This window comes from Staurois parvus, unplaced genomic scaffold (assembly GCF_062004578.1).
Source record: "Staurois parvus isolate SC_StPar_1 unplaced genomic scaffold, SC_StPar_1.0 ptg000102l, whole genome shotgun sequence".
Lineage (NCBI taxonomy): Eukaryota > Metazoa > Chordata > Amphibia > Anura > Ranidae > Staurois > Staurois parvus.
The window spans coordinates 2,838,389-2,866,154 of record NW_028317898.1 but is presented as its reverse complement, the minus strand read 5'-3'; the positions used below and the strand labels follow the sequence as shown (position 1 = coordinate 2,866,154).

General features: G+C 42.3%; 1 protein-coding gene across 1 annotated transcript in view; it reads right to left on the bottom strand.

Moving 5' to 3' along the window:
* Positions 1-467: 467 nt before the first annotated feature.
* The window catches only part of LOC149467757 (kyphoscoliosis peptidase-like), a 65,977-nt gene continuing 38,678 nt past the window's right edge, over positions 468-27,766 (bottom strand). The window contains exons 8-10 of the mRNA XM_089671239.1: positions 27,059-27,247; positions 16,203-16,393; positions 468-1,440 (exon numbers count right to left, since the gene is read on the bottom strand). Coding sequence (XP_089527365.1) covers positions 536-1,440; positions 16,203-16,393; positions 27,059-27,247 — 1,285 coding nt within the window. The 3' untranslated portion in view covers positions 468-535. The remainder of the gene's footprint in view (positions 1,441-16,202; positions 16,394-27,058; positions 27,248-27,766) is intronic.

Below are 27,766 nucleotides of genomic sequence, written 5' to 3'. Positions count from 1 at the left end.
CACACTGTGGGCTCACTGAAAGACACAGAATCTTCTATTTATTGAATTATTCTCAGTAAAGATGGCTGCCCAAATCTTGCAGGATTTTGGTATCCAATAGGATTACTGTCCTCCCCCAGATTGGCTGTCTGGAGCCCATAGCAGAGGACATTTAGTCCTCAATGGTCTCCTGCCAACCTGAAGAAATTACACAATGCCACCTTCAGGTTAGTGGATATACTCTGCCCACACGAGCCTAAACACAGACAGCAACTCAAAAATGACAGAGCTTCTTCTAACCTTCCATATTCTGTTTAAAAAGGAAAAAATGCTTCGCAGTTTGCCTGGGCTTTAGGTTTACGTGAAAGTTTATTATAACTGAGTCTGTTAGCTTGCTAGGATGCTTTCTGGGTTATTTTTTTAAATCAGTATTCAAAGAAAGCAGATACCAGGTAAAGTTGTTAAATCTTTATTAAAATATTCTCCACACTTCTGAAATAAAAAAATAAATGATTGGTTCCATGGAACATGTAATATCTAAGTTTTTCTTTGGTGTTCAACTTTTTCCTTTAACATCATATTTTAGGATATGATTATATAAATTTGGTTTATTCTTGTACTGAACCATGACATCAAGCGTTTTTCTGTTGGTTGTACTGCAGTTTCCTTCCCAGTAACCATCACTAGAAAGGGTCAGGGGGATATTATTCTCCCCATTAATACACACTTCAACCACATCGGGAATTTGGAGTTTAAAGGAAACGTTACTATTGTTAGGTAGAACACCATCCAGAGGCTGTACCAGCTCATAGTGTTTAGCCCAGTTAGAGTAGGTTAGAGGAAACATTGGCCACTTCACTTTGGGGTTGGTGCAGATAACAAGATAATTGCACAGATAGTCGTATGAAGTATTATCACTGTTTTCAGGCTTGACAAAAATCTTCACCACATAGGTTCCTGATTGGGGAACACGAACTCTCATTTCCACTTTGTCCTCTGCCTGTGTTATAAAGATGGATCTGTCTTCTCTCTCTGGTGATATTTTTACTTCATCAGAGTGTAAGGAACAAAGAAAACGTAAGTCTTTTTTCAGAACAAAACAAATGCTACAACAGCCATCTTCAGTATAAATGATGGGCTCGGGATGGGAGGGCTGAACTAGTCCAGACGCCTCAGTCACCCAACTTGAACCAGTGGGGTTATGAAGACATCCAGGGATCTTCATGTTTTTGTCAATGGACTTACAATCTATTCTGTAATCCAGAGCCATGTTGTAACCTTCATTCTCCTGTTTCTTGGCGAAAAGCTGAAGCTCATGTTGTCCAGTTTCCTGGGGATAAACATCAAGCTTCATCCCGCAGTTTAGCAATTTCATAACTCCATTACTCTTATTACCGTCCAGTGAAAATAAAAAGAGCGTACCATGATGAGCTTCAATGGTAATGGAGACTTTTCCTTTCACTAAATAGAATAAGAACTTTTATATATTAGATCATTTGCAAATAAAAAAAAAAACATTTAACTTGAAACACATTTACACATGCGCAATTTATTTGAATTCTATTAGCCCAATTCAATAAAAGGTGAAATTAGTTTGTCTTATTTCAACATGTTTTTACACAATACAATTTTTCAGTTAAACCTGATTCACTGAAATGTTCTTACTTTAATGACATCATAAGCTATTTTATTATGCACACTAGTTTGAGCTTGCCATTTGCACATACGCCATGCAGCGTTTGCAGCTGAAAGTTTATGGTAATAAAATGTGTGGTTTAGTGCAAACATGAGACAGCTTATTTTCTCTAGAAGGTGATATTTAACTGCAGGCAAGCAAGCTGGATCACTCTCTGGAAGTTTGGGGTATATTTTAGGCTGGGTTCACATTGTATTGTATGAAAGCTTGTGCTTTTTTTCACATATAAAATGAATGGGTTGGCAATGCACCACAATGTCCCAAAGTATGGGCATGCATTCTTTTTTTGGCAACCACAATGCATGGTAGTAAGTTACAGTGTCCTGTGGGTCTCCGCAAAATATGTGCATTAGAGTTATGTTGCCTTACCACATTCAGGCGCCATTCAAAATAAATTGCACCACAACGTGCTAATGCACATAACATGCATTAACGTATGGGTGGGTTGAAATAGTTAATTAGGTGTTGTTCTCGCTGGGAGGGTAGCAGTTAATGGCTCTCCGTTTCTTTGGTTTTTGGTGGGTTCTTCTCTGGGTCAAAGAGATAGCTTGAGAGGGTTCAGGGTTTTCCCTGCTGAGAACCCAAGAGGGAAGGTTGCAAGGAGAGAGAGTCTAGAGGATCAGGGCCTACTTTACGTCCGGGCCTGTAAGGGAATGAGACAGAGAACAATACCTGTGGGTGTCGCTCATCACTGCATGGATGTAAAGCCATCTGAACCTAGGGTTCGCCCTGAAGACACCAGCACTGGAGCATGCCTCCAAAGAAGACTCTGAAGGACTTTAATTGCTGGACTACACCATTGCAGGTACGCCAGGGCAGCACTTAAGCCTGTAGTTAGGACTTGGGACTGTTATTTTGTTGGAATTTGCATTTTATTCAGTAAAGCATTGAAACATTGTCCTTGCATGGACTGAAGTCACTGAAAGAGGTGTATTACAATTAACCGGCACAGACAGATTTATCAAGTGGGTCTTGACACATAGGATATGAAGAGGTAACATGCTAAGAGTCATTCTAGTGCAAGTTATACATGTGGTTGCCAAGAGCAACGGAGGTACAGTCAGCAAGCAGCCTGTCGAAAACATGTACCTGTTATAGGTGGAAATGCCTCTAGAAATGAGGGAGATGTTGTCGGCACTACCTATGCTGCATTCCGTCACCCATAGCAAACAAAGCGGACCAGTTGTTTTGCAAGTGTACACAGTGTATCAGTCATCTCTAATGTCGGAGACCCACCTTGAGGTCGAATATTCCCCCATGGCAGCTTCAGCCTTTTCCCAGGGTATTGATGAAATGGCATTTAAGCAAAGGTATCCCATATGTAGGAGAGTGACCCTGTACAAGGTGCCTAGCATAGCCCAGAAGAACCCACCATGAAGGTAGTCCTCTCATGTGACCCAGACATGGAGCATAATGAGTTAATTGGGAAATATGGGGGAAGGTACGCCATCACCTGCCTGACCCCTACCCCTTACAAACTTGCATTACAGTAACACACCACAGTAGAAGAATGTGAACCCAGTCTTAGTGATCCCCGGTTTGAGTGATCACAAGATGATGTAAGAAATGATGTCACAATTTTGAAACGTCTTTAAAATGTATTCAGTGGTCAATGTTTAGACTTTTTTTTATTTTCTGTTACTGTGCTTGTTTAGGTAGGTAGTGCAGGATACCTCCAGACACGTTGTCTCCTGACAACAACATCATATTGGTGCACTTAAAAACTTTTCCGAGTCAAGCAGGAATGCATGCACAAAACTGAGTAATTTCTTTTTACATTTTCTCTTTTTGAATCAGACAGTATTTTCTATAAAGCAAAGTTTTTTCATAAACCTTATTGTTGCCAGAGCCATTCTTCTTCATTTTTCACATACAGTTGTGGCCAAAATTATTCAACCCCCACTGAAATTGAGTGTTTTGGCCAGTTTGACATTGCTTTTGATCATTCAGTCATCTTGCTTACATTTACATTAAAGAGGCACTTGTAGGTCAGACAAATATAACATAACAGTTATAATGAAATAACCACAAATGTCTTTTCTGTGCTCACAGCATTATCAGTTTTATTCAACCCCCAAGTGACATTCAATCTTAGTACTTAGTACAGCATCCTTTTACAGTTATAACAGCTTTTAAACGTGAAGCATAGCTTGACACAAGTGTCTTGCAGCGATCTACGGGTATCTTCGCCCATTCTTCATGGGCAAAGGCCTCCAGTTCAGTCACATTCTTAGGCTTGCGCACTGCAACTGCTTTCTTTAAGTCCCACCAGAGGTTCTCAATCGGATTTAAGTCTGGTGACTGCGATGGCCACTCCAAAATGTTCCAGCCTTTCCTCTGCAACCATGCTCTAGTGGACTTGGAGGTATGCTTGGGATCATTGTCCTGTTGAAAGGTCCAACGTCTCCCAAGCCTCAGGTGTGTGACGGACTGCATCACGTTTCCATCCAATATCTCCTGGTACTGAAGAGAATTCATGGTACCTTGCACACGCTGAAGCTTCCCTGTACCTGCAGAAGCAAAACAGCCCCAAAGCATGATTGACCCTCCACCATGCTTCACAGTAGGCAAGGTGTTCTTTTCATCATAGGCCTTGTTCTTCCTCCTCCAAACATAGCGTTGATCCATGGGCCCAAACAGTTCTAATTTTGTTTCATCAGTCCACAGAACACTATCCCACAACTTTTGTGGTTTGTCCACATGGCTTTTGGCATACTGCAGTCGACTCTTCTTATTCTTTGGAGACAGCAAGGGGGTACGCCTGGGAGTTCTGGCACGGAGGCCTTCATTACGCAGTGTGCGTCTTATTGTCTGGGCTGAAACTTCTGTACCCACATCTGACAAATCTTTTCTCAGTTCCTCAGCAGTCACACGGGGACTTCTCTCCACTCTACGCTTCAGGTAGCGCACAGCAGTCGAAGTCAGCATCTTCTTTCTGCCACGACCAGGTAGCGTTTCAACAGTGCCCTTTGCCTTGAATTTGCGAATGATGCTTCCTAAGGTGTCTCTTGGTATGTTTAACATCTTTGCAATCTTCTTATAGCCATTGCCCTTCCTGTGAAGAGAAATCACCTCTTCTCTTGTCTTCCTGGACCATTCTCTTGCCTTCACCATGTTTGTAACCACACCAGTAAATGTCTAGAAGGAGCTGAGTATCACAGTCATTTTAAAGCTGCCTAATTGGTGCTTATTATGCTTGATTGCTGCTCGGTGACATCCACAGGTGTTTTCAATACCTGATGGAAAGCACCTGTATGAACCTCTGTTCTTCAGAGTGGTAGTCTTTAAGGGGTTGAATAATTGTGGCAATGAAGAAACCACATAAGAACCATTTACTACTGTATTACATAAACAATTGATGTCATTTTAGTTGCATTTGGGTAGTTACAACGTCCTTGTAGGATTTGATTCTGAATACAATTCCAAATGTACACTATAGTCCCTAAACCCCTTTACAGCATTGGGGGTTGAATAATTTTGGCCACAACTGTAAGTTTCTCACAACCTCCTTTCCCTTCTGCATTGCTACTTTGGTTGAGTGCCATCTGCAGTGGGGAATACAGACTGCACCTGACTACAAGTATACAATAAAAAGATGGTAGCTGCAATTTTTGTTGCCACAAGATATTTGAACAGAGCACAGACTTATCCACTTATTTTGACAGCAGAATCTAGAAGCATGTACAAAAGAAAATGTGCTAAATTAATAAAAAATGGGCTGATGTTTTTTCTGGTCTCATTTTAAAAATTTGGAGCTTGAGTGGAACCCTTTTTTGGCTAACTTAAAGCAGAGGTCCAGTCAAAATGAAAAAATAAAAGTCAGCAGCTACAAAAATGACAGCTGCTGACTTTTAAAAACAGACACTCACCTGTCCCTTGATCCTGTGGTGTCCTCACACCGCCCGTCCTGTGTCCCCGGTGCCGGCATCTTCAGTGTGGGCACCCAGCTGTGATGGCTTGTGGCTTCACAGCTGGGTGCCCACTGTGCATGCAGGAGTATCCTTGCACATTGTGAATGACCCAGAAGACTACAGGGAGGGAGAGGGGGAGGTCAACTTCCGCTTCTGATCGCCTAGGCAATCACAGCAGAAGTGGGAGTGGGTACCTGTCAAAGGTGCCAATCCTTAACATTGAGCACGGGACAAAGCCTTAAAGCAGGACTTCCCCTTTTGGCCGGAGCTCCACTATAATTTATTAGAGATGCAAGCTTTCGGGAGGACTTAGAGCCGTTCTTCAGTCTTTTCTGATCTTATTTTAAAAATTTGGAGTTTGTGTGGTACCCTTTATTGGGTAATTTAATTATTAGAGATGCAAGCTTTTGGGACGACTTAAAGCCGTTCTTCAGGCTTTTCACAATATAAGATCTGAAGAAGAATTATAAATCGTCCCAAAGATTTGCATCTTTATTAACTTCAGTTAGCCATTTAAAAGGTGTCAAGTAAACTCCAAATACCTGCATTAATAGATGGCTAACATGGTACAATACTACTGATATTATACGTTTGCCTTCCTTTGGATCTAATGTGGGTTTGGATCTGTATATGGAGATTTTATAATTATTTATTCTATTTATTAATTTGTTTCTTTTGGTTGAACTAGATCAGCGGTTCTCAACCTGGGGGTCGCGACCCCTTTGGGGGTCGAACGACCATTTCACTGGGGTCGCCTAAGACCATCGGAAAACACATATTTCCGATGGTCTTAGGAACCGAGACACCGCTCCTCTGACTCAGTCGATGTGTGGGCGGGATGATACGCTGCCCTGTCACTTGGCCACACCTCCGGGATCACAACAGCTGCGCCTCCTCGCCGCTGATTGGCCACCGGAACTGTAGCTCAGGAGAGGCACACAGGCGGCCAATCACCGGCGAGGAGGTGGAGCTTGGAGAGGACGAGCCGAGCGGCAGCGCGCGTAGATCTAAGAAGATCGAGGGAGCTGCCGGAGTAAGTGAAGAGGAGAGCGGCCAGAGAAGGAAGAAAGCTGACAGGTAAGTGAGAGAGCGAGCCCAGGCTGGAGCAGGGGTCAGCAAGGTAAGTATCATTGGTGTCAGTGGGAGGAATAGTGCCCCATCATTTGTGTCACTAATACCAACGATGGGGCACTATTTCTCCCACCACTGACACCAACAATGGGGCACTATTCCTCCCCCCATTGACACCAATGATGGGGCACTGGTCCTCCCCCCACTGACACCAACGATGGGGCACTGTTCCTCCCCCCACTGACACCAACGATGGGGCACTATTCCTCCCCCCACTGACACCAACGATGGGGCACTATTCCTCCCCCCACTGACACCAACGATGGGGCACTATTCCTCCCCCCACCAACACCAACGATGGGACACTATTTCCCCCCCCCCCACTGACACCAATGATGGGGCACTATTCCCCCCCCTGACCCCAATGATGGGGCACTATTTCCCCCTCCACCACACTGACATCAATGATGGGGCACTATTCCTCCCACTGACACCAATGATGGGGCACTATGGCTCCCACTGACACCAATGATGGGGCACTATGCCCCCCACTGACACCAATGATGGGGCACTATTCCCCCCACTGACACCAATGATGGGGCACTATTCCCCCCACTGACACCAATGATGGGGCACTATTCCCCCCACTGACACCAATGATGGGGCTCTATTCCCCCCACTGACACCAATGATGGGGCTCTATTCCCCCCACTGACACCAATGATGGGGCTCTATTCCCCCCACTGACACCAATGATGGGGCTCTATTCCCCCCACTGACACCAATGATGGGGCACTATTCCCCCCACTGACACCAATGATGGGGCACTATTCCCCCCACTGACACCAATGATGGGGCACTATTCCCCCCACTGACACCAATGATGGGGCACTATTCCCCCCACTGACACCAATGATGGGGCACCATTCCCCCCACTGACACCAATGATGGGGCTCTATTCCCCCCACTGACACCAATGATGGGGCTCTATTCCCCCCACTGACACCAATGATGGGGCACTATTCCCCCCACTGACACCAATGATGGGGCACTATTCCTCCCACTGACACCAATGATGGGGCACTATTCCTCCCACTGACACCAATGATGGGGCACTATTCCTCCCACTGACACCAATGATGGGGCACTTTTCCCCCCACTGACACCAATGATGGGGCACTATTCCTCCCAATGACACCAACGATGGGGCACTATTCCTCCCACTGACACCAACGATGGGGCACTATTCCTCCCACTGACACCAACGATGGGGCACTATTCCTCCCACTGGCACCAACGATGGGGCACTATTCCTCCCACTGGCACCAACGATGGGGCACTATTCCTCCCACTGGCACCAACGATGGGGCACTATTCCTCCCACTGGCACCAACGATGGGGCACTATTCCTCCCACTGGCACCAACGATGGGGCACTATTCCTCCCACTGACACCAACGATGGGACACTATTCATCCCACTGACATCAGTGATGGGGCACTACTCCTTCCACTGACACCAATGACGTGGCACTACTCCTCCCACTGCAAAATTACAGTTATGAAGTAGCAACGAAAATAATTTTATGGTTGGGGGTCACCACAACATGAGGAACTGTATTAAGGGGTCGCGGCATTAGAAAGGTTGAGAACCACTGAACTAGATGGACTTGTTTCTTATTTTAACCTCCTTGGCGGTATGATTCTTTCCGATTTTTTGTGCTGAAAGTGGTACCATTTTTTTGCATGGAAATATGTAGTTTTTTATTGTAGGCTGTAATTTTTAGGAATAACTCACTGAAATCTATCCGAAAAAGAGTCTATTAAACATTCCGGATATGATAAAACTTGAAACACGAAATCATAAATTATAATTTAATAAATAATCATAAAAAATAATAATATAATAATAATAAATTTAATTCAATAATATAATCAAACCAAAAACACTGAAATTTGAAATACAGAGGCAAATTCGCACATCACTGAGCAAAGTCGCAAAATCGTTTTCAGTGTCTGATGACGAATTTCCCCACAAATCATTATCACTCAATTCTGCAAGTGGTTCTGATTTACTATTGCTGTTCAAAAACCGCTTTTGACGTAAAGGGATGCTTTTTAACCGCCATGGACTTTTCTAAGTTTCCAGGCAGAAAGAACAGTCAAAATGCAGGCAGGGCACAGGACAAAGCAGTGGGGACAAAATGTATGTGAAATGCAGTGAAAAAGCAATGACAGCAAAAATGTCATTTTTTAAAAATTTCAAATTTCCCGCCGGTTCCGCCGCCCGAACGTTCCGACGTCACAGGGACCGGAACACGGAAGCCAGATGCCGGCATCCGCCGGAGGAGATGGACGGGGACGCTGCAGGAGACCCATCGTGGGAGCGAAGGACAAGGTAAGTGCTGCAGGGACCCCCAGAGAACGCTGCATGGTAAGCCCGAGTGTAGCTCGGGGTTACCGTTCTTGGTATAGAAATTCTACCCCGAGCTACACTCGGGAATACCGCCAAGGAGGTTAACCTGACTAGCTACAGTGGGTATAGAAAAGAAAAGAATCACTCCACATTTTGCTGCTTTGCAGCCTGAAAAGAAGACAGACACTATTTTTGTTTTATCCAGCTGTATTTACTCAGTGCAACTTATAACATCCTAGTGAAAGATATAACATCAGCATGTCAGAAAAAAAAAATAAAAAAAATGAAAAGGCTCCATGAACAAAGCTTCTAGAAGCTATTATGAGCATTTTTTTTCTGCTCATAGAAGCTAGTAGTGTTATCTTATGTGTCCATGCATACTGTTTTACGCTAGAAGCATTTTTCAAGCTTCAGTGTTTAGGAGCAGAAAGAAAATAATTTTTGTAGAGTTTTTGAGAGCATTTTCCTAGCAGAAAAAAACACTGAACGCTTCTAAACACTCCTAAATGCTACAACAATGTTCCAAACAGCTGCTACAAGTTGGCACAAAAATGCTATTATCCGTGCTTTTTATCCAGCGTTTTTCGCTAGCATTTTTTGAGCTTATAAAAAATGCTACATGCATGGAGCCTAATAAAGAATCACTGAGTTGGAAATAGGATCACCCCTATCCTAAAAATGACTTTTAACTTAATCATGTGTAGCTAATCACCTTTTCAATGGCACACAAAGCCATTTGACTTTAAATGTGATTAGCTGTGGTAATTTTGATTAGCTCAGAATGCAAATAGCTTTCCTGAAACATTTCAGTCCCTGGTAGTGTAACTGAAGCAAACAATCATCTACTGTCAAAAGATCTCCGAAAATTCTCTGAAGTATTACTTGTGCCTTGCGCTACACAGAAAAGACAGGGGAAGATTAGAGAACTCAATGCATGGCTAAAGACTTGATGTAAGAGGGAAGGATTTGGGTTTCTAGAGCACGGGGCTGACTTTTCATTTGGGGTACAACCTATATGCTAAAGATGGTTTGCACCTAAATGGAAAGGGGTCTGCTGTGCTGGGGGAGAGCTTTATGGGAAGGCTGGAGGAGTATTTAAATTAGGATTGAGGGGGGAGAGAGAATTAGATTATAATGGGGAAGACAGGTCAGACAACCGTCAGTTCCTATTGGTGGGTGGAATGGGGAAAGGTGAGGGGAGGGCTATTGCAGGTGATAAGAAGGTCCACATGTTACAAACAACCACTGGAATTGGTACCATTTGTACCAAAATAAAAAATATGCAAAATAAATGTGCAAAATGTGACAATGAATTGAAGTGTTTGTTCACAATTGCCAGAAGTCTACCAAAAATAAGGTGAGTTGGAAGCTTTGTTGAAGAGAACTATGATTTAATTAGCATTGCTGAATCTTGGCTTCATTCTTCACATACCTGAGCTATTCATATTCCTGGCTATGCTCTCTTTCAAAGAGACATGGTAAAAGAAAAAAAGGTGGTGATGTCTGTCTCTATGTGAGAAGTGATCTCAAAGCAAGTGTGAAAAAGGACCTAGTTGATGGAGAGTGTGATGAGGCTGAAGCATTGTGGGTGAAACTGCACATGGGTTGTGTGTACTACAAAGGTAATCATTGGAGTTTGTTATAGGCCTCTCAGTGTTAATCAGGAGGTGGAGACTCAGCTCCTTGCTGAAAGGGCTGCAAGGGCTGGTACAGTGATAATAACAGGGGATTTCAACTACCCGGAAATTGACTGGAGTAATGGTACTGCAAGAACAGTTAAAGAGCAAACATGTAAATAAGCCTATTACAGGACAATTGTATGGTACAGTTCATAGAGGCCTCGACTAGGAATGATGCTCTGCTGGACCTGGTAATCTCAAACCATGCAGCACTTGTTACTAATGTTTATATAAAAGAACATCCGGGTAGCAGTGACCATAACATGATTTCATTTAATGTAAGCTGTGAAGAGCAAGCACATACTAAAAAGATAAAAACTCAACTTTAAGAGAGCACATTTTCCAAGGATGAGGGCTGCTCTCCAAGACTTAGATTGGGAGGGAATATTGGCATAGATGAACACAGAACAGAAATAGGAATTCTTCAAAAAGACCATACTGTATGTAAACACACTGCAAAATATATTCCCACGGGCAATACGTTTAAAAGACTAAAAATAAAACCTATGTGGCTCACAGCCAAAGTTAAAAAAAGCTATAAATAATAAGACAGAGCTTTTAAAAAATGTAGGAAAATTATCATCATTTAGTTGTTACAAGGAATATAACAGAATATGTAAAAAGGAAATCAAGGCAGCAAAAATTCATATATTAATAGCAAAAGGTCAGGCCTGAGCATGTGTGCCCTTTATAAAAGAATCTAGAGTGGGTGATAGGGGACAAAGAGAAGGTAAATGTATTAAATACCTTATTTAGCTCTGTGTATACAAAGGAACATGGGAGAGCTCATGTCCACATTGGGGATGATATTGACAAAGCTCCAAAAGTCCACATTGGCTCAAAATCGATATGGTCCAGAAATATTTGGACAGAATAAAGGTTAATAAAGCACATGGACCGGATGGCATACACCCACGGATCCTTAACGAATTGAGCTCTGTCATTTCAAAGCCATTGTTTCTAATTTTTAGGGACTCTTTAATGACTGCCATAGTACCACTGGATCGGTGTAAGGCCAATGTGGTGCCTATATTTAAAAAGGGATCAAAATCTTTACCAAGTAATTATAGACCTGTTAGTTTAACTTCTATAGTTGGGAAGATACTGGAGAGTTTAATAAAAGACCACATAGATGAGTTCTTGCCGGAAAAAAAATAATATTTTAAGCAACAGACAGCATGGATTCATGAAAAATAGAAGTTGTTAAACAAATCTGATTTCTTATTATGAGGAGGTAATCACAGTGGCGTCATTAGGGTTGGTGTCACCTGGTGTGGTTTTCTGAATGTGTGCCGAAGATGCAGCATGCGGTACTTTCGGTGTGCTTTCAGAAAATGCAAAAAAAATGCGCAACCTGATAGAAATCTATAGGACTGCAGCTATAACTGCGGGTAAAATGCAGGAAAACCCCCTTTACATTACACAGGCCCTGCACCTCTGACCCCCCTTACATTACAAAGCTCCTGCACTTCTGGACCCCTTTACATTATGCAACTCCTTGCACCTCTGGACCCCTTTACATTACACAGCGCCCTGCACCTCTGGACCCCTTTATATTACACAGCCCCCTGCATCTCTTGACTCCTTTATGTTACACAGCCCCCTGCACCTCTGAACCCTGTTACATTACACAGCTCCCTGCATCTCTAGACCCCTTTACATTACACAGCCCCCTGCACCTCTGAACCCTGTTACATTACACAGCTCCCTGCATCTCTAGACCCCTTTACATTACACAGCCCACTGCACCTCTGGACCCCTTTATATTACACAACCCTCTGCACCTCTGGACCCCTTTAAAATACACAGTCCTCTACACATTACATAGCCCCCCTTTACATTACACAGCCCCCTTTACATTACACAGCCCCCCTGCACATTACAGAGCCTCCCCTGCGTATTATACAGTCCCCTTGCACATTACACAGCCCCACCCCCGACCATTACACATCCCCCTGCACATTACACAGAACCTTTGAAGCAATTCCCTCTCCTTCGCATTACATGGCCTCAGCAGCTCTACACCTTTCCTACTCAGCATGCAGAGCGGGAGACAGCAGCACTGAATAGAAAGTGGAGTTAACTTTTCATATTAACAAGCTAGTGATTGGCTGCTAGGACCCGCCCTCTTTTCAAGTGTTCTGCCTTCTGCTCTCCGCTCTGCTGCGTTAGTGACAGCAAGCGATGGAGGCAATCCAACGGATAGCCATGGGTGTCGCCCCTCTGGCAGGTGTCACCCAGGTATGAACTGAACCCCCGCCCCACAGCCCCCTAGCGATGTCACTGGATAAGCAAAACCTTAGCCAAAGGAGTGGCTGTGGACGTGGTATACTTGGAGTTTCCAAAAGCGTTTGACACAGTTCCCCACACACGGCTAATGTGTAAGGTAAAGTCTACGGGCTTGGAAAAATCTGTATGTAAATGGATAGAAAACTGGCTAAAAGATCGTATTCAGAGAGTAGTGGTTAATGATTCATACTCTGAATGGACTATGTTGTCAGTGGTGTACCCCAGGGTTCAGTGTTGGGACCCTTACTTTTTAATATATTTATAAACGATATAGGGTCTGGGATTAAAAATCCCATTTCAGTCTTTGCAGATGACACCAAGCTGTGCAGTGGAATAACGTCCTTACAGGATGTCTCCAATTTACAAGCCGACCTCAATGCACTGTTTAATTGGGCAACTATGTGGCAAATGAGGTTTAATGTTGATAATTGTAAGGTTATGCACTTGGGGGCTAAGAATATGTATGCATCATACATACTGGGGGGGTACAACTGGGGGAATCAATGGTGGAGAAGGATCTGGGAATTATGGTAGATCACAAGCTTAATAATGGCATGCAATGCCAAGCTGCGGCTTCTAAAGCGAGCAAAATCCTCTCTTGTATTAAAAGAGGTATAGACTCCAGAGAGAGAGATATCATATTACCCGTATAAATCATTAGTAACACCTCATCTGGAATATGCAGTTCAGTTTTGGGCACCAATTCACAAAAAGAACATTGGGGAACTGGAGAAAGTACAGAGAAGGGCAACCAAACTGATAAGAGGCATGGAGGAGCTCAGCTATGAGGAAAGATTAGAGGAACTGAATGTATTCTCTCTTGAGAAGAGGAGATTAAGGGGGGGATATGATCAACATGTATAAATACATCAGTGTTTCATATAGTGTACTTGGTGTAGAATTATTTACCTTAATGCAGGGGTAGGCAACCATAAAGAGGTGGAGAGCTACCTGAACAATATGGGAGAGGTCAAAGATCACCAGGCACAGTGTTGCCTCCCCACACCTTATTTAAACCTCTAATTGCTGTACTACCATGTCGTAATTCCGTGCATTGCACAGCAATCATGGATTTAAATCAGGTGGTAAGGATGCAACATATCTCCTCCTCAACATCCGTCAAACACACTCAGATCGCTTTTGAGAAGAGAAGCGGTACCTGCTGTACTTGTGAATAAGCCCTTATTTGTATTCGCCGCTGGCACCCTTAGGACTCGTTCACACGTAAAGTTGGGGGGGGGTGTTAAAACCCTGTGGTTGAGTTGTGGTTTTACTGCCCCAAATCCCTATCCCCTTTAGCTGCTGAGGCAGCAGCCAAAGGTGTACATATGGCACAGCAGGAATTAAACTCCCTGGTACTTTTGGTGGGTGCTACCACCTGCCAATTGCGATGCCAATCACTGATGTGCAGCGGTTTACCGGCACCACAGGTGCAGCACAGTGCATTTGCAACTTTCCTGAATTAGCTGAACTTTGTCTTAGACTTCGATTATATCCTGCAGGTGTGGTGCACTTTCTGAAAGCACACCAAAACTCTTACATTTAGGCTGGGTTCACACTGATATGGTGCAGAATTTTCAGCGTTTTCTGTGTGAATTCCACACCACATCAGAATCGCCCCTCATTCATGCAAATGTGTATGTTAAGTTAACACCCCGAAATCTGTCCACAAAACGCGGCTCGATGTGCAGAATCAGATCGCATAGGTGTAAATACCCATGTGATCTGATTCTAGTGCGGACCCAAAAAAGGGTCCTACACCTTTTTGGTGCGGGTGCGGTGCGATTGGAGCCATACATAATGTATGGCTTCAATCGCACCACACACAAATCGCATGTGATTTGCACAGGAATGCGGTGCGGTTCTTGTGCGAATCACATGTGATGTACCGCACAGCATATATGTAAACCTAGCCTCAGGAGTTTTGGTGTGCTTTCAGAAAGTTCAGCAAAACTGCAGAATATAATAGAAATCTAAGGCTCAGCGCAGCAAACCCATAGAAAAGCTGCTGGTACACTGTACTGCACCCACAGTGTGAGTAAACTGCAACACCACAGTGTGAAAGCAGCCCTATACTATTATGCCCAGTGTATTGCTTCACACTGACCTGAAGATCTCTTCTTTCCTGCTGCTGGCACCACTCTGGAGACCCCTAGCCGGGATAAGAGGTGGAGTGCAGTTGGTATCACTCCGTATGGGACAGGAGCTGGCACTACAGAAGAAGCTGGCACTATGCGGATCTTGGTCCCTACTACAGCTCCAACTTTACAAGTAGTCCCTCTGCATTGCACTCTGTTTGATGCTCTGGGATGATGGGCCAGCAAGCCAAGGCCACGGTCTACCAGTCACCTGGCTGCAATCTTCTGATAGATCTACGGGTTGCTGATGTCTGCTTTAAGGTCATCATAGAGAACAAGGAGGCACTCTTTACGTCTGGAGGAAAAGAGATTTAATCTCCAAATGGTTTTTTCACAGTAAGAGCTGTGAAATGTGGAATAGACTCTCTCAAGAGTTGGTTCTGGTCAGCTCAGTGGATTGCTTTAAAAAAGACCGGGATTGTTTTCTAAATACACATAATATAACTGGATACTAACATTTCCCTGGTAAACTTCATCCAGGGAATATCTGATTTCCTCTCTAGGGATCAGAAAGGAATGTTTTCCTCATGCTGGAGCAATTTGGATGAGGCTTTGCTGGGGGGTTTTGCCTTCCTCTTGATCAACTGTGGGTATAGGATTGTGTATATAGGATTGTATAGGAAAAAAAATGTGTTTTTTTTCTTTTCATTGGCTGAACTAGATGGACTTTAAGATTCTGGATAAAACAAAAACTGTGTATGTCTTCATTTCAGGGTGCAAAGCAACAAAATAATGATTATTTTAAAGGGGGGCCATTTGTTTCTATACCCACTATATGCATTGATGTAAAGACATCCTTGGTATGCATCTGTAAGGAGCATGTCCTTTACATCTATGACCTGCTTTTACCTATTTTGGACCACAGAACCAGCTAAATTTGGAGCAAAGAACAGCATTTTCTGCAGCAAAGAAAATTGTTATAGGTCTTTTAAAATATTTTGTCATGTCCAGAGGGCTGTAGGAAATAATTTTATAGGGACATAATTCATAGTGAGATAATACTAATTCTTATAGATAGCACTTACCAGTTTCAATAATCCCTGTTTCTGGGTGACAGAAAACAAGTCCGTTGTCATAAAAACTGCTTCGGAGGTGAGCAAGCTCTTCAAAATGCTTTTTAGACACTGTGGGTTCCAGTAGCTGACATACCTCTTTTTCTGGATAGTGATCTCCAATAAATAGGGCAGGGTGGGTCAGGAAGTAGTATTCATTATAACTGGAGTATTAAATAAAGTATAAAAGTATATAAGAATTTAAATGTATATAGATATAATACATATGAGAACACACATTATTTAAATATACTGGGGGTGCTTTCCTAAAGGAGTTTATTATCCATTCATGTGAAAAGCAAACTTCTGTTTATTTTTTTCGTCTGCTTATAACTGGGTATTTAAAGTGAACAAACGTAAAATTTATTGAGTGAAAATTTTCAACGCTTTTAATAAATCAACTTCAGTGCATAGTCCCTAAGAGACTTCAGTTTTTACAAGATTATATGGACATACTGGAGTTGAATTATCATATTTTCACTTTAAACTGAAAATTCTTCCTGCGCCAAAGAAAGTAATACAGGATCTACCCTGCTGCTGTGCAATGTGATGAAACACACAAAATGTGACAATTATAAATAAACAGCGCAAACATAGATCTCTATATTTTCACTTTGCTTACTGAATTTTCACCTATCTAAATGAATGAGATAAAATGAAGTGAAAATTTATTTTGAACATTTAGTGAGTTAGCCTCAATATGTTTGTACTATCGAAATACGGACGAGCCCTGAGGCCATCCTAAACACAATTATGAGTTTTAACGTCAGATGTTTGAGATTAAAAGTCAGAATTCTGAGTTTATAAAAGCAGTAGTCTCTGTTAGGAGGGTTGAGATTGGTAAAATTATAGGACCAATGAGCAACAATGTAGTACCACCCACTGACCATTATATGACCATCATTTTGCAGACAGACTGTGTTCTGTTCTATAAGATATATATATATATATATATATATATATATATATATATATATATATATATATAAGTCATCTTCTAGTGCCATCATACATGATATAAGGAACCAGGGAGCTGCACAGGGTTCTCTAGCTCCCTTAGGCTTAGTTCACACAAATGCAATGTGATTTTCATGCAATTTCCAGTGGGACCATGTGGTGTGATTGCTTTTGATGCAACTTCAATGCGACTTTACTTATAGATGTCGAATCAGCATGTGATAAGAAGCAATTCTTATGAGACTTTGATGACATGAGTGTTTTTTTAACCCTCATCTCTCCTCCCAGGTCATCCTTGCTGCCTAAAAACTCTTCTCACAGCACCTGAGTGTAGCTGAAACACACGTTCCCGCTTTGCGCATTCACTTGCATGGGCTACCCTATGCATAGCAAATGCCTAAAAGTAGCTCAAGAACCTTTTTTGATTGTGCAACGTTGTGTGTTTTATCAATGCGCACAAAACACACACCTGCTAACAGTGGCTTGGGTGTCAATAATTAGGCTGAATTCCATTCTGTGCATTTCCCAATGAGTGGCAACCCTCACAGAAAAAACATGGGTTGTTTGTCTGCAGAATGATGGTCAGGGGGTGGTACTGTTTTGTTGCTCATTGGTCCTATTGCACACAGGAGTAAAAAATACAGTTTTTTACTAATCTGAAATGAGATGCAATGTTGTCTATGGGACATTGCACACAGCTGAGTAAAGATCAGTAACACAATGTTGAGTACAGTCATAAGTATAAATGAGAATGTTACAATACTGGTAATTGAGAAGAATTTTACTTGTCTATATGCTTACACACCTTTACTCGCCCAACATTACTCAGGTCTTGCAGACGGGTGTCACAAGTTCCCTAGTAAACATCAGAAAATGATGACTTCCATCTGCAAGAAGCCTAATAGAGATTACTGCATTTATAAACTCAGAATTATGACTTTGAGACTCAGAATTATGACTTTAAATTTCAGATTTCTGACTCTGAAACTCACAGCACAGCCTATGTCATTGTTAGTAAACAGAAACACAGGATCTGGCCGGTTCTTCTCTCTCTGAACCCTTTTTGTCTAGAAAGAGAAGAAAGCCTGACCTGTATGATTAGAAACAACACACTTACACTTGCAAACAGCTAGATAGGGACATTTAACCCTTTGATCACCCTCCAGTTAACCCATCCACTGCCCTGTCACCAGTGCCATTAGTACAGTGTATAGATTTTGTTTACTGATCACTGTGTTGATGTCAAGGTCAGTTAGTGTTCCTCACAGCTAGTGTCAGATTTCCCGCCACTCTATATCCATTTTAAGTTAACCCTTTGATTGCCCGCAACACTATCGCAGTGACACTATAAATTACATCAGTAGTATAGTGTTTGAACAGATCAGCAGCTTTGATCAAAATCAGAACTATACTAGTGTCCTCAATAGTATATTTTACCTAAAAACGCAGTGTTAGCAAAATCAGCCATGTTTGCTGCTAGCACTTGTGTTTAGATTCCCCCTCCTACCCCTAACAAGTGCAGCATCAGTGTAATTTCTGATCACTGCCACCTCTGATACATTGTACACAAAATTGCAGTGTTAGCAAGATCAAGCATTATCTCTGCTAGCACTAACAGGGAAATTATTATTATTCTACAGGATTTCTTTAGCGCCAATAGTGTGTGCAGCGCTTTACAATATAAAGGGAACAGTACAATTACAATACAGTTCAATAGAGTAGGAATAGGAGGGCCCTGCTCATGGAGCTTACAATCTAAAGGAAGGGGAGGTGGTGCAATAGGTGATAGCTGCAGGGGATGATCTGATGGAGGTGACTCAAGTACAGTTCTTAGGTGAAAATGGGGTAGGCTTCACTGAATAATTGAGTTCTCAAAGATTGGCTAAAGGTGGACAGAGTAGAAGCTGACCTGCCCTAATGAGGTAGGGAGTCTCAGAAGATGGTAGAGGTTCTGGTGAAGTTCTGAGGAAAGCATAAGAGGAAGTGATAAGGAAGCTAGAGAGCAAGCTGTCTTGGGAGGAGCAGAGAGGACAATTTTGGCCATATCTGCAGATAAGGTTGGTGATGTAGCTGGGGGAGTTTTGTGGATGGCTTTGCATGTTGCAGTTAATATTTTAAATTTTATACATTGAGCTAATGGAAGCTTGTGAAGGGATTGGCAGAGAGGAGCAGCAGTCATGGATCGGTTAGTAAGGTTTATACTGTAGGTCTAATAGCAGCATTCATAACAGACTGAAGGAGGATAGCCTGTGTAAAGTTAGGCCAGTGAGGAGGGAGTTGCAGTAATCGAGGCGGGATATATCCAAGGTGTTGATAATTTGTTTTGTGGTGTTGTTAGTCAGGAAGGGGCGATTTCAGAAAAATGTTGCAGAGGTTGAAGCGGCAGGATTTAGCCAGTGATTGGATGTGAGGCCCAAAGGAGAGATCAGAGTCTAGGATTACATCTAGCCCTCTGGCATGTGGGAGGGACCAATGGTTGTGCTATTGATCCTAATAGTAAAGTCATGAAGGGGGGATTAGGGAGGAGGAAATACAATGGGTAAAATAAGTATTGAACACTTCACCATTTTTCTAGGTAAATATTTTTCTAAATGTGTTAGTGACATGAAATTTTCACCACATATTGGTAACAACCCATGCAATCAATACATATAAAGAAAGCAAACCAAATAAGTTCAGAAACAAAGTTATGTGTAATAGAATGGAATGACACAGGGGAAAAGGTATTGTCAGGGCTCCGGGTATGACCAGAGGTATGTGAACTGACGCAGGGAAACGCAGGCTTCAGATATGTTATAAACAATATAATTTATTAATACTAACAATACAAAATGCAGTGCAATACTAAAACATAAACAAAGTGCAAACGAACCAAACCAAGCCACCCACAGATAACAATACATACAATGCAAGCGTAGTCAGGCAGGCCGGGTCAATAACAATCGGGCAGGTAGGAACAGGAGGAGCAGGCAGAGAGTAGTCAGGTCACGAGCCGGGTACAGCAACTAACGGGCAGGTAGGTACAGGGGGTCAGGCAGAGAATGGTCGGGGTCACAAGCCAGGGATCAAACAGGAGAAGTCAGCAGAGGTCAGGATCAGGCAGGGTCGGCAACGAGTCAGTCAGGCAGGTAACAAGATACAGGGGCCCATAGAAAACCACACACCAAGGCCCAGACTGCAGGTCTGGCCATCCCTTAAATACACCTCCGTAATCAGCTTCAGGTGTTTGGCTGACTGCAGGGTTGAGTCTCTGATTGCTGAGAGCACCCGCTGGCCAGCCCTGGTACTGCAGCCCACAAGGCAGGTGAGTCCCACCATTACTGGCAAGTCCATTCCTGACAGGTATTGAACACGTGAATAAAAGGGAGGTGCAAAAAGGCATGGAAAGCCAAGACACCAGCTGAAATCTCTCAGTAATTAGAAAGCAATCCTGCCCCTTGTCAGTGCATAATATCAGTCTCAACTGATGGCCTATAAAAAAATATATAAACAGCTCATGATAGATGAAAGAAAACAGCTCTTTCAAGACCTTCACAATCTTAGTGTTGCAAAACAAACTGATGGGATTGGTTATAGAAGTATTTCTAAACTTCTGAATGTTCCAGTGAGCACTGTTGGGGCCATAATCTGGAAGTGGAAAGAACATCATTTCACCATAAATCGGCCTTGACCACGTGCTTCTCACAAGATTTCTGACAGAGTAGTGAAAATAATTATCAGAAGAGTTGTGCAAGAGCCAAGGACCACTTATGGAGAGCTTCAGAAAGACCTGGAATTAGCAAGTGCAATTGTTTCAAAGAAATCAATAAGTAATGCACTCAACCGCTATGGCCTGTATGCCAGCTCATCATACAAGAGAGTCCATTGCTAAAGAAAAAGCATGCTGAAACTTTCATTTTAAAGTTTAAAGTTTGCTGCACAACATTTAGGCAAGCCTGTGAAATACTGGGAAAATATAGTCTGGTCAGATGAGCCTAAATTGAACTCTTTGGATGCCCTATTACACACCATGTTTGGAGGTCAAATGGCAATGCACATCACCCCAAAAACACCATTCCAACAGTGAAGTTTGGAGGAGAAAACATGGTGTGGGGCTGTTTTTCAGCATATGGTACTGCCAAACCTTAAATCATTGAACAAAGGATGAATGGAAAAGTGTTCTTGATAAAAATCTGCTGCCATCTACTAGGATGAACAGGAAATGAGGGTAGTCATTTCAGCAAGACAATGATCCCAAACACAAAGCCAAGGAAACTCTCAATTGGTATCAAAGAAAGAAAATAAAGCTGCTAGAATGGCCCAACCAATCACCTGACTTGAATCCAATAGAAAATCTATGGGAAGAACTAATGATCAGAATTCATAGAACAGGCCAAAAAAACCTTCAAGATTTGAAGACTGTTTTTGTGGAAGAATGGGCCAAAATTACACCTGAGCAATGCATGCGACTAGTTTCTCCATACAGGAGGCATCTTGAAGTTGTCATTACCAACAAAGGATTTTGTATGAAGTATTAAATCAATTTCAGTTAGTGTGTTCAATACTTTTTTCACTTTGTTATTCCATTTTATTACACATAACTTCATTTCTGAACCTATTTGTTTTGGTTTCTTTGTATGTATGGATTAATGGGTTGTTACCAAAATTTCATGTCAATAGCACCTTTAGAAATATATTTACAGAGAAAAATGGTGACGTGTTTAATATTTATTTTAGCTGCTGTACTACAAGCTCAGTTTTAGAACGATTGAGTTTGAGAAAGTGGTCTGAAATCCATACTGATATGTTGCTCAGTAAATTTTTGATACGTGAGTAGATCAAGCAGGTGAACTGGAGAGTAGAGAGATAGGGTGGGTGTCATCAGCGCAGAGGTGGTATCGGAAGCCTTGGGAGGTTAATTGATGATGGTGTTGTACATGATGCTGAAAGTGTGCTGTGATAGGTGAGAGGAAAAGCAGGAAAAAGCAAAGCTACAGAGGCCAAGGGAGTGGAGTTTATTGAGGAGGAGAGGGTGGTCAGCTGTGTCAAAGAAAGCTAAAAGGTGTAAGAGTATGAGTATAGAGCAATGGCCATTGGTTTTAGCAATTAGCAGGTCATTAGTGAGTTTTAGTAAGGCAGTTTCAGTGAAATGTTGTGGGTGGAAGCCATATGGTAGGGGGTCAAGGAGGTTGTTCTCAGTGAGGTAGCAACTCATATGGTTGTGGTCAAAGCGTTCAAGACGTTTGGAGGCCATCAGGTGCAGGGTGATGAAGCTTAAGTTATTCAACAGGTTGGGTCCAGTGAGCGTTTTTTAAGTATGGGGATAACCACTGAATGTTTGAGTGGGGAGGGAAAGGTGCTGGTGGAGAGGTTAGGGAGTTTAGGATAGAGCAGGAAGGGGGATGTAGTAATTGTGAAGGGACAGGGTCCAGGGAACAGGTGGTGTGCCTCGGAAAGGAGTTTGGCAACTCCCTCGGTGGTAACAGGGTTGAAAAAGGAAAGTACTGAGTGTGGTGTTGCACCTGGTATGTTGGTTGGAAGAGAAAGCTGGCCACTGGAGATCTCATCACAAATTGTGTTGATCTTGTTCTTGAAATGACTGCCAATCTCCTTGGCAGTAAGTAAATTAGTGGGTGGAGGCAGTGGTGGGTGATGAGTGTGTTTGATGAGAGTGTTGTAGTAGGTTTGTTTATCAGCGTGGAGACAGGAGTTGTATTTGAGCAGGGCAGGTTTGTAGAGGGTGCACTATTGCAGGGATTTAGTTTTACGTCACGCTTGCTCAAGAGCATGGCTGCATCTCTTGAGGCTATTGGTGTCTTCTGTTTGTCAGGGTTGTAGCAGGTGAGTTCTGGCTCTGTGTGCAGAGAGAGAAGCAAGTGTGTCCAGGGAAGACGACAGTAAGTTGTTGTAGACAGAAGTGGCCAGGCAAGGGCAGGACAGAGGTGCACTTTTGTCACAAAGGCAGTCAATAGCAGAATTAAGAAGGGAAGGGTCGAGGTGGCGAAGGTTTCTATGGGTAACTGTTTGCTGGTTGGAGGCTTGGGAAGTTGGACAAGCTCTAGAAATCGCTCTATAGAGAAGTAAGACCATGGAGGTAGTATGAAAATAATCAAAAGACAGAAGAGATATATATATACTCATATGGTGCACCACTATGTACCGTGTGCTTCTGCTTTTGTGGAAACATGTAGAGGAGTCAATATTATCCCCTATCATTTGGGATGATGGCACCCCCACCTTATAATGGTGTTTAATAGCATGAGGCTTGTTATAAAATCAACATAGAGGAGGTCTATTCTCAAGTAGGAGTTATGTATATGGGAGTAATAGCTGTAATCCCTAGTGGGAGGGTTGTCAACTCGCTAGCTGTCCACTAGGAGTAAATCCTGTAAAAGTTTGCGGAAATGTTTTAGTGCTTTGAAGGAAAAGGTTGATTTCCCTGCAGAGTTGTCCAGCTGGGGGGGTCAAGAGGTTAAAATCCCCACCTAATAAGAGGAAGCCCTCTCTAAACTTAAGAAGTGTCTTCATTCAGTACACTAGAGAAAAAGTTAATAGTATGGGTTTTGAGTATTACACATTATATACCTTGCCATGAATAATACCCTTAAGAAATATGTACGGAATCTGCCTTCCTGATTAGAAACGTGGGCGATTGAATCAAAAGGGCATGACTTGTGGATAGCTATCTCTACACCCCTTGTCTAAGGTATTGGAGAAGGGCAGAGGAACCATTGGTTAAATACAGACTGTGGCAGGATATGTGTAGAAGTCACCGTAAAATGGGTCTCCTGAAGCAGTACAATATATGGATTCAGGCGGCGGAATTCTGGCAACATTCTACCATGTTTATGTGGTGAGCACGTAATGTGGACATTATAGAAAAGTACAGTAAATTTAGACACCATTGTCACAATCATGCACACAGAGATGGGCGCGGTCCTTCATTTTGCTCTTAAACCTCTGCATTTTGGTATTTTTCTCAAACTCTAAATCAGGCTCCCTCCTCCGATTTTCCCCCTCCCTCAGGAATGCGTTCAGTGTACCTTGCTAAGGGGCTGTCTATGCCATCCCTTTCCCAAAATAAGGCAATAAGCTTGTAAGGAGATACCAGTTGATTTTTGGGTAGAAAAGAAACTGTTAGTTCTTGTGTGAGTCAGAAGAGAAGTGAGGTCAGTCAGCACTTTACCATCTAGCTGACCGAGAGTCTTGTTGTACCATCGCAAGTAAGTGCAAGACCAGAAATCCTTTTGAGCTCATCAGACTTGAAACTGCTTAACGCCAGTCATCTTTGTGGGCAAGTACTTATTTACCTAAACTCCTTTCTGTTATCTGTTTGCTGTGCTGTTGTGCTCTGTATATTTATATATATATCTTAGTACATCTTCTCTGTAAATATTTTATTGCACCTGTTTGACCCTTTTAGTAGTAAATCTTTCTTCTAAAAGTGTTGAACTGTTTCTATAACTCTTAATTGCAATTTACGAATCCCTGCCTTTAAAGAGACGCTACTGTTGGTTTAACTCTCTGTATAACCGGCCTGTGTCAATGACCGGGTTATGCGGACGATTATTTCAATTATTATAGTGTTATAGCGATATTGCGAGTTTCCTCTTTCTCTGAACCAAAAGGAGGTGGTGGCAGTGTGAAGGGGTTAATTGCGTAATTAACCTGACCCAGTAACAATCGATTCAGGCTGCTGGCACATCGATCGGTACCCCTTAGCTGGAAAATCGTTGTGCAGGGTGCAGCCGGGTATGGCATTGTTACGCACGTGACACCGTGGTTTTAGATTGGCTAGTCCTTCGGTCACGAGTTTGGTGAGAAGGGCTGGGGTCTGACGCCGCGACCGTCACAACCATATTCCCAACAAGTCAGAGACCTAAGAAGTAGCAGTGCTAAATAGCAAAAACATGCTCTGATCATGAAGAGGGTATAACCTTCTGGAGGTTAACAAAACACTTAGTTTCACTATATATTTATCAATGAATTCATATAAACACAGATAAACCTCTGAAGCCTCTTTGGAGCAACTGTACAACCATGCACACATTTCAGCAGGGAATTTTTAAAGGCGGGTTTCTTGATGATGACAACAGTGGACCATGCCTGTGTAATGTGCATTGAAATGGCTACTTGTAGTCTCCATCAGAAGCCCGTTGTCAACCTATAACAGGAACTGCCAGAACCAAGACCTTTATAAAATGATCACAAGCCATTGTTTTACCATAGCTGCAGATTTAAAAACAATGAAAATTACCTATGCAATTACATTAACATTTTAAACCTAACTTCAAGTTTAATATAATTTGGGCCAAGCTGGCTGTATACAGTATACAGCTCTGTGTTCCAGCATCAATACGGGGGCTAACTCTCCCGTTCTCTGAACAAAATCGAGTCAGACTGAGCATTGCTCAGTCATTCACAAGAAGCTTTGTAATTTTATGAATAAATACAAGGGTTCCTCTGATTGACAAAGATAGAGATCGCAACTTCTATCTGTCTTCTGCCCGTCTCTCCAGCTCAGGCAATCAGACAAAGCCTAGAATTCATTCATAAAATGCAAAGCTTCCTGTAAGTGGCTGAGCAGTGCTCAGCGTGACTTGATTTTGTTCCCGAAACAGGATAGTAAGTACCTGTACTGCTGCCAGAAGTGCCACATACTGTATGTAGCTGATGCTACATACGGTTTCTACAGAGCTGACAGCAGGCAAATGTATGAGTGAAGAAAGTAGTATTTTTGGGTCATCTTGACCCAAACAAACTATTTAAAGTGAAGTGAAACCTGGAATTAGGCTTTAAGTCTTATATGAGTTTTTATTGATTGGGTTTACCTTTAATTTAAATTGTATGTACAGTCAAAAAAATATTCTTTAGTTTTGGATAGAGTATGGAAGGGTTAAAACCACTGTCAAGTTATTTTTTTTGCTGTCCCTCCCCTTCCTGTCCCAAATTGCAACAGGTAGAGAGAAAAAAAAATTCACAAAGTGAGTTGAAATCCCCTCTTAGACAATTGTCACTAGAATAGGGGTCCACTTTGTAAGATTTAACCAACCAAAGTTGTGATGACAACTCTAATATGTTTTTTCCAACCCTTTGTGTCTTAGTAATAATGGCCACCAGGGTAAATAGGAATGGTATATCTACATTGTGGGGACAATTCTTCCCTACACTATTATAAAATAAACACTTTTGGCAATAGATGCACTTGACGTTATATAGATATACAAACGCTCCTGGTGGTGCTATAGAGTGTACCAACTCCTGTACCGTCGCTTTTCTCGGACAGACTAGTCTGCATAAACATGTGCAAAAAACATAAATGAAGGCATGCGCAATAAAAGATATCACAACCATCATTATATGTATTTAAGCAGAACTTCAGGATTATTAAGAAGTCTACGAACTAATTTCCCCCTCCCCCCTCCAAAGTAGCCCCCTCCACCAATATACTTTAAAAAATAATTGACTTACCTTTTTTTCCGCCAAAGTTTTCAAGCCAATCCTATGATGTCACAGGCTCCTCTTCTTCTTTCAACAGCAGCAGGGGGCAGGCATTCTTCCAGGACTGAGCATTGCTCATGTAATAATCTGCAAGTTCCGCTGGAGTCCTGGAGTACTGTGCACCCACCTTGTGTAATGATGGGCCCCATGGGGAAGGGGAAGCGGAGGGTGTAAATGCAGGCTGGGTTTACAGGAAATAGGCAGAATAGCAAAGTGCTATTCTGCCTTGAAGAATACTTCTGGCAATATGTGGAGAGGGTAGGTAGTATTTGATTTTTATTACATGGTGGGGTGTGAACAGATAAAATAAAGCAAATATGTTCCCTGAAGTTCCACTTTAATTGCATACAGTTTCATGAAGAGTGGAGGTTAGGAATCAATATATTACTCACCAGAATGTAAAATTGTCTATATTGTCATCTGCATGGCCGGCTCCCCATGTGCTGTCCAGTAGATGCCAACTGCCATCCAGATACACCATGTTCCAGGCGTGGTCAGTTTCTTTGGGAAATTTCTGCCCTAATTTGTATCCTGCTCCTTTACTATAGCCACTGATTTCCTCACATTTCACATCTGCAATGCTATTAAAATATGCAATCAATAACAATTTTCACATCTTTTCCATAACCCATGTCTGCAATCTTAGACTGTACCACAAATGCAAGCACAATTCATTTACAGGTTGACACTTGTTTTCCACTAACATTATTCATTTTAGGGATTTATATACTGCTGACAATTTACATGGTGTTGCATATTATACATTCAGTGTTTGCAATTTTCATTCTCAAATACATTGTAACTATATTATTATATATAATCAATACAAAAATTTCCTCAGGTGCTTGATCCTACTAGTCCTGAATAGAGATATACCGAATGTTACCTGGATCCTGTTTGAGGTGGGTTTGGAGAACATTACGAAAGGTATACCAAATCTGAACCCCAATGAAGTCAAAGGGAGCTGAACAGTAATTGCCTTTTTCTAGGCTAATAGGTAAGAGATTTGTCAGACAAATGCCATTGGGGAGGGAAGGGAAGGATGGGGGGGGGGGGGGGGCATGGCACTGAACCGGGGAACATGAACCATAGCAAAGAAA